At 34.4% G+C, this 8603-nt stretch overlaps 1 protein-coding gene across 1 annotated transcript; it reads left to right on the plus strand.

Annotated features, from left to right (window-relative positions):
- Nucleotides 1150–3340, plus strand: LOC105165139 (7-deoxyloganetin glucosyltransferase-like). The gene is made up of 3 exons (XM_020694231.1): nucleotides 1150–1716; nucleotides 2360–2655; nucleotides 2725–3340. The coding sequence occupies exons 1-3, from the start codon at nucleotides 1215–1217 to the stop codon at nucleotides 3289–3291; spliced, it is 1365 nt and encodes a 454-aa protein (XP_020549890.1). The 5' UTR covers nucleotides 1150–1214; the 3' UTR covers nucleotides 3292–3340.

The raw sequence follows: 8603 nt of genomic DNA on the forward strand, positions 1-8603 counted from the left end.
TGGAAAATAGAAGCTGTGCCGTGGAAAAACCACTGCCTTGAAAGCGAAATTTCGGTACTACCGTGGTGCAGATAGTATAAACCGATCGCTCCCCAAGGTTAACACAGCTATTACTTTCTTACACGCGCACTCGTGGAAGAAAGCTTGAAACAACGAACAAAATTAACACTCAGAAGTGAAAGAAGAGGAAAGAGTTAGAAGAGAAAAGGCTCTCGATTGTTTTTTTTTCTAAATGAAATGAACTCAAGGCCTATTTATAGAGCCATGACTAAGTAGATAAAATCAATTGGACTTATCCAATTTTTAATTGACTAAGTAGATAAGATCAATTGGACTTATCCAATCCTTAATCCAACGGATATAATAGAACAAAAGAGGATTTGTTGGTTAATAGCTAAAAATAGGGCAAGGGACTTGGTCTTCTTATTAGTCATTCCTAACAATCCCCCACAAATGACTAATATAGAAGAAGAATATGATTTCTGAGTGAAGGAATAGATATACTTAAGCATTAATATCTTTCGATTGAATTAATGCATAGTGAAGTGAGGCAATCAATTTGGCTAACGAGAGTGATATAACTCTTGAACTTTCGATAGCTCAAATTCAGACCCCCACAATCACGTATGAATTCCTTAATGTTCGTTGTTCCGCGATAAAGTTCCAAGTGCTATTAAAGGCCGTGCGCTTGTACCTTGGATTCTGATGAGTGCTCTAGAAAGAACTTTCATTTTTTCTTTCATAGAAGGCGGCCTACCTCCACACTCATCTAGATAGCTTCATCAAGTCTTATAGACCACTCAACAACTGAGCTATGAAGCTATCTTCTTGAACAAAGTCAGGGTTATCCATCAAGTCCTTATTAGGACCACCCAAACACAGGGCTATGGATTTATATGGTCATTACCATATTCCATTCTTTGCAAAGTTCTGTTGGCAAAAGTATACGATAACCAACAAGAAAAACCGGCAATGCATCTTAGAAAATTTACATGCACATTAAAACACAAGTAGAGAGGGTGACATAGACAAACTCAGCAGATTCCAACGTGCCAGCATTACTCTCGCTCCGCCTCTCCACTAAAACATTCAAATCATAAGTCATCCACGATTGTTGTTGCCATGGTTTCAAACAAAGTGCATCTCTTGAACAAAACAACACTCCTTGATCTTCTCAAGCCTTCTCTACTAATCAGACACAGACTTCCATTCCAATGGCTCCAGCACCAGAAACCTCACGCCGTCGTAGTCCCATTCCCAGCACAAAGCCACATAAACGCATCCCTCAGCTAGCAAAACTCCTCCACCACCGAGGCTTCCACATAACATTCGTCAACACAGAGTTCAACCACAACCGCCTCCTCAAGTCCAAAGGCTCCACCTTTCTGGAAAATCTGCCTGGTTTCGGCTTTCAAACCTTCCCAGATGGGCTGCCCCCTTCCGACGAAGACGCCACGCAGAGCGTTCCAGCTCTGTGTGAGTCCATGCGGAGAAACAGTTTGGTCCCATTTCGAGAGCTTCTTGCGAAGCTCAATAATAGTTGGGTTGTTCCTCCTGTTACTTGTGTTGTTTCAGATGGGGTGATGAGTTTCACCCTCCAGGCTGCTCATGAGATGAATGTGCGTTGTGTGCTGTTCTGGACGTTTGCAGCTTGTGGGTTCTTGAGTTTCAAGCTCTGTGCGGATTTAATCGACAGGGGGATCACTCCCTTCAAAGGTATTGTTTTCATGTGTAGACTGTGGATAGAAGGGTTTGGTTACCGGGTGAAATCTGCGTGTTCTTGGGTTTGGTTACGTTTTTCACAAAGCTGTCTTGCTGTTTCCGGATAGGCTTACAACTTTTGTATCGGGAAATCTAACTCGGGAAATGCTCAACCAGCAAAGGCCCCCCCAGAAAAAGCTTATTTTTTGTCACGTAAGCAACCACTTTTAAAAAATTAGTGGCCTGACTCGTACAATTGAAAAAAAAAAATAATTTTGGAGTCCTACAATTAAAAAAAAAACTTAATTTCGGAGTCCTACAATTGAAAAAAAAAAAAATTTAGGAGTCCTACAATTGAAAAAGAAAAAAATTGTAGTAAATACAATTAAGCCAAATAAATTTATATAATAAATAAATATATAATATACATGCATATATATATAGGTATACAATTTATACATACAATATTAACAAATAAATTAAAAATACCAAAAAATATAGGTCGATTATAATTCATGCGACATAATTACATTTTTTATCGGACTAAAAGTATTGCTTTATATTCTATGGGATTAAAAATATAATTTTGACGAACACAGGAATGTGTGTAGTTATGTGTTGCACATTTGCAAACTATTGAAATTGGGTCTTTTTTCAGATTCCAGTTTCCTAACAGATGGAAGTTTAGAAGGGCCGGTGGAGTGGGTGCCCGGCCTGGAAAACTTTCTATTCAAGCACATATTGACCTTCATTCAAACGACGGATCCAAATAACGTCGTGTTATCCTATGTTAAGGAAGAAATAGAGGCAATCTCAAAAGCTTCAGCTGTCATTCTGCACACGTTCGACGCCTTAGAATGCCGTCTCTTGGACGTCCTGTCGCTGATGTTACCTCCAATCTACACGATCGGCCCTCTTCAACCGCTTGTTGATCAAATTTCAACTAAAACTATGGTATCATCCATGGACTTTAGCCTGTGGAAAGCTGAGGATGAATGCTTCGAGTGGCTAAATTCCAAATAGCAAAACTCGGTTATTTATGTGAACTTCGGTAGCTTTGAAGTGTATACACCAAGTGAAATTCAAGAACTGGCACTGGGGCTGGCAGAGAGCAAGAATAACTTCTTGTGGATACTCAGGCCTGATTTGGTCAAGGGAAATTCAGGCATTCTGCCTCCTGGTTTCACTGCTGAAACTAAAGACAGGGGCCTGATCGTGAGCTGGTGCCAACAGGAGAAGGTCCTGAGCCACCCATCTGTGGGTGGATTCTTGACACACTGCGGGTGGAACTCGATCATAGAAGGCATAACTGCCGGGGTGCCATTTTTGTGCTTGCCATGGTCCACAGATCAGCCTGCAAACTGCAAGTCTATTTGCAGTGAGTGGGGGATTGGCCTGGAAATTAGCAAAAATTTCAAGAAAGATGAAGTAGGGATGCTTGTGAAGGAGCTGTTGGGACGAGAAAAGGGCAGGAAGATGAAGAAGAGAGCAATGGACTGGAAGGAACAGGCTGCTACAGCCACTGCTTGTCCTTATGGTTCATGTTTTCAGAATCTCGAGAGATTAGTCAAAGAAGTGCTCCTAAAATGAATCTTGATGAAAAGTGTTGATTAATGTGGAATTTAGTTAATTTGCATGTTGTATTTGTTTGGACACTCTATTTCTATTGTGGATGTTGATGTACCAAAAACCGTTAGGACTGTTTTCCAATAAATGGTTGTATAATAAGTTGTTCCAAAAAATAGAACAGGGCATATTTTAGTAAGTGTTTGGGATGATTGCTACTTCAACAGCAAAGAGTTTGCCTTTAATCTCCAATATATGGCTTGCAAAACATATAACTGTCGGAACCACGTTGGGATGGTTCCCACTATCCTTTGACACTTAAATCAGTAAAAACACTTTTCTAGGCATAATCCTCTGACAATGGCATGCAACTTGGAAGTTCATCATGGCTCTAGGAAAGTCTGAAGACTGGCCTTGTTGTGGTTGCACGTGAAAACAGAGATGTGAATGGATGTGAAAATCTTGAATGATGCTTGCATGATGGGCAAACACATCACTTGGGAAGAAAGTTCTTATTGTAACACATGTGAAAGGAGATGTGTGAATGACTGTGAGAATCTTGGAGGCTACTCGCATGATGGCCTAGCACGTATTTCATGAAAAGAGGCATCGACGAACTTGAATTGTGATATCCTCGATGAGCATCGTTGGTGATAAGATGACGATTCAGAAGTGCAAACTCAATGTCGATATCATGAAAAGAAGATTTGTCCACCAAGACCTCGAATTGGGACAAAGTGTTAGAGATGGAGTCAAGTGCCTCTCTAATCACCTCTTCAGACTACTCATGGATATGTATGGACATGTGACAAGATCAAATCTTGGGCGGTTGGGTGAGGTTGGATTTTCATAAAAGTCAAGAAGTAGCTAGTTTCATTGTCAAATTCCCAAACGGGAACGCATGGTGTGGCGAGTGGCGATGCTCACAACACTTGATTCATCAGTACGCAGCAAGAGGAGAGCCCATCTCTCCTCCTAATCCTATCATTTCATGATATTCACATTTCTATCCAGTAGAGGTTTTCTTTCAGTGTTGTCACAAATTGAGTGTTGGTTCCGCACTGTGATTGAGTTGCTCAAACTTGCATTTTAAGTGCAAATTTATTCTCTTGTGTTGTGTACCTTTTATTTAATAATTACTTTTGAAGAAGACTAAACTTTTAAGCTCCTAAAAACATCTTATAAGAGCTTATAAAGTGTTTACCTAATTTTTAAAGATCTCAAAATAAAACGTTTCGTATCTTATAAGTTTTTTAAGAAAAGTTAACTTTTTTAATTTTTTTTATAAGATCTTATAAATTATATAAAATTAATATATTACAAAAATATCTCTACACACACGCTCTCCTCTCTCTCTCTCTCTCTCACACACACACACACACACAACTTTCACATATTAAATATTTTATAATTTCTATATTTTATTTGCTATAATATCTAATTATATTATTCCTCATCATTAAAAAAATATAAATTAAATAGCTATTATTAATTAATAAAATGATATTTTTTAGCATTCATGCAAGTTTATTACTGCGTGCCAATAATTATATTCCTAAGTGGAAGCATCATGCACTAAATTAAACATTCACTTTTTCTATTATATTTTAGAAAATTAAATATGAAATGTACTAATCAAAATAAAATTTATTATTTTTTATTAAAAATAATTATTATCGACAACCAATAAATGCAAATATAATTAAAAAGTTAGCAAATGGAGGCAAAAATGGTCTTTAACCAATTAAGTTTGTCTTAAAAGTAATTTTTTTCTCAAATACTATCTAATTTGACTTTAATCAACTTTTTATTTTTTTACAAACATTATCCATTTTTAATTAATTTAAAATTGATAAACATGATGACCTTCATATAATTAATTTAATACAACCCTACCTCTCAACTACACACAGCTGGGATTTTGGGAACCTAAATCATCTCACCCATACCCTACTTATAAATTTCTACATACTTTAATTAAAAAAATTAATAACCTAACTCTATCACATGTTTATAAATTCGATGTTATTACTACTAGTTAGTACCAAGTTAGAAATAATTTAATTTGTTAAGATATTAATATTAAATAATTTTCTTCTCTAATAATTTAAATTTTTAAATGAGATGATCGTTTAATACGATATCAGACCAAAGCCGAACAAGAGGTCCGATTTATAAAAAGAAAGGCTCGCCATGCAAGGGGAGTGTGTTCGGATATATTAGTATTGAATTGTTCTTTTTTATAACAATTTTAACTTCTTATTTGAGCGTAAATCGGTGTTTTCAAGGGTTTAAAATAAATGTTTATAAGCTTATTGTTGAAAATAAGTTGAAAGAATTAAATAGTTTAAATTAAGTAAAAAAATTATAAGCAGTTTCTTACATGTAGTTAGTAAAATACGGGATGAGTAGTAAACACTATATTATACGTACGTGTATTATTTATTTTATTATTCTAAAATACGTACAAAAATCAGCATAAAATTGTGAATATACGTATCCTTGATATATACGTGTATTGCATTTTACACCCCTCCAAATATAGTTAAATTAGCCGGCGCACGGACCAAACCTATCCTAAACCCATAGGAAGTAGTTTGTGCAGGACGTTCTACCCAGTATCTATGTCCTAAGGTGCTTTCTTAGTTAAACCAAGAGGGCTGGGAAATGAGCTCGTTGCATTGCTGCTTTGAGCTGTAGTTTTTCCTTTTAGACTTTTGTAGAGCGATGGTCGCCGTCTCGTAGCCCTCAGCTTTTTTAGTGGTGTACTTGATTAATTGTTGCCACAGGCATAAACTATATATTAATCTTAGGGCCCATTAACATTTATGTTTACATTTTTATTATTAAAAGAAAAACAACAACAAAAAATAAATCATCTACTTGCATGTTCTGGAGTCTGGACTTCATGTATCAGAATGAACTCCACTAATTAATTATTATACTTTTTATTTAAATGAAAAGGATGAAGTATTATCTTTTGAATAGATCAATTACAATCATCAATATTATATATTTATATATAACAACAACAGAAAATTATAATATTAATTATATATTAATCATTAATATCAGATAATTATATTTAAGCAACAACTATTATTAAATTAGAATAATATCGTATATATTGGTAGAATTCAAAATCATAATCTTAAAATTACGGGCCCTCTGCTTCGTCAACTGAACTAAATTTTTTTGCCGTTAATTGTTGTACTTGCAGCTAACTTTTTGCAGCTAATTATATTAATGTAACAATTAAATCTACGTATTACTTAAAAAAAGTATATATATATATATATATTCTCGACCTTCTAGGCGCTCCTAGGTTGGTACATCACTGTTCACTACCCTCTCATCATGGGCATTTATCAATGTCATAATATACTTCCCAAAGGTTGTTATAACTTACGCAACTAAGACGTAGTGAGTTCGAGTTTTATAAATATAAATATTTAATTAAATTTTAATAGTAGTGAATTGTCTGAATGGAAATTATATATTAGTATGTTGTTTTTCTCTTTATTTTATGTATTTGATTGAATTAAAAATATTAATGCATTACGTGTTGAATATTATAATACTATATCGATTGATTTGAAAACATCAATATATTTTAAAAAAAAAAAAATTCTTACTATGAAAGGTTCATAGGAATGATTTCAGTAGCAAAAGTTGGAGGGAGCCATAAATTATTAAAATATTCTTGAAATAATATTTTTATTTTTAAAATTTAATTAATTTTGATTTAATTAATAAATATATAAAGATAATAATGGACGTATTTAATAAATAAATTCTTTAAATTATAAGGAATTAAATTTTGTAATTACGAATAATTTATTGAAGTTGTAAGCGATATTTATTCATATACAATTCATCTATAATCTGGTCAGTATTAATTTTTCTTTTTGCTATTTTTCTCCGAATATAGGTAATCAAACAATTATGTAAGATAGTTAAATATTTACGAGTTCTACTTTTTATTATTATTTTAAATAAGATAAATGAATTGTTATTAATTAAAATAAATCGATTATAATCATTATTGTCGAGTATCAATATCTAATAAAAATCATTACAATATTAACTTACATGTAAGAATTTGAGAAGAGAAGTGAGAAATGCTTCAATCTCTTTTATCCATTAAAACACGTAATTTACATGTTATACTGTGTAGCACCCCTTTTGCTACAAGGGCTATACCTACCCTAAACGTCATACTTATTGTAATCCCTGTGTTTATATATATAAATGTACATAATAATTTAATCCATGTGTATACGTAACCCCAACATCATAATAGGTATTATCAACCCACAACATTATATATATACATATCACACACCACAAGGTGATTCGTCACAAGTAATCCGTACGCTTATATTCTCTCTGTACAAACAAAATGTGGTTTGTACTCTAACTGACAAAGAGGAGAAAACTGCATACTGGCCCGACCTGCCTGGGTATAGCGCGTGGACCTATTCTTCAACAGTCAGACACCTCAAAGTCTATTCCTGAAAGAAAATGTCAGCAGGGGAATGAGCCTGCCACTCAGTAAGCAAATAACCAGTCCTATCTATATTTGCATGTCAACCATAGCCCAAACAAGATAAAGAAGCAACACGAATGAAATACAATCAATTTAATTCCAACATAATCAACTTTATTACACCACATGACTATCTCATAATAAGACAACCAACCAAACTCCATTTTTCCCTAGTTTGCTTACCAGAAGGTGATATTGTGTTTTTCCCCCCAACTCAATCTCACCGTTATATAAATTTAAGTGAACCCCCTTGACAGCCGGCTCATCAATCTCATTTCGCATCATAGCTCTTTCAATTCGCATCATAGCTCTTTTATTTCGCATCATAGCTCTTTTCACATCACATCTTTTTTTTCATATCGCATCAAAGCTCTTTTCAACACGTCAAGGGGTATTCACGCCACAATTATATTCAATTTCCACCACTCCCTCATTTCCACATATCACCATTCTTGTAAGCAACTAGTAACGTAAAACAATATATCATCAAATTCTCATCTGCAGACACCCACAACACAACATACAACAAACATGATATTTCACCGTGTCTTCGCATTCCACGTACATACTATCGTCAATCAAATCAAATCATCTAGCACTCATATACTTTCAGATAAATCCATGTCAGCATGAACCACAAAGTCATATAATAGTAATACCACAAATAAAAAGAACATATATAGATAATACTAATTATTTACTTACCTCGACCTTACAACGTTTCTTTCTACTATGTCACTAATTGTCAGTCCTTTTACTTCACCCCCGTATCCTATAATGAGTTATA

Source organism: Sesamum indicum, linkage group LG6, assembly GCF_000512975.1.
Source record: "Sesamum indicum cultivar Zhongzhi No. 13 linkage group LG6, S_indicum_v1.0, whole genome shotgun sequence".
Classification (NCBI taxonomy): Eukaryota; Viridiplantae; Streptophyta; class Magnoliopsida; order Lamiales; family Pedaliaceae; genus Sesamum; species Sesamum indicum.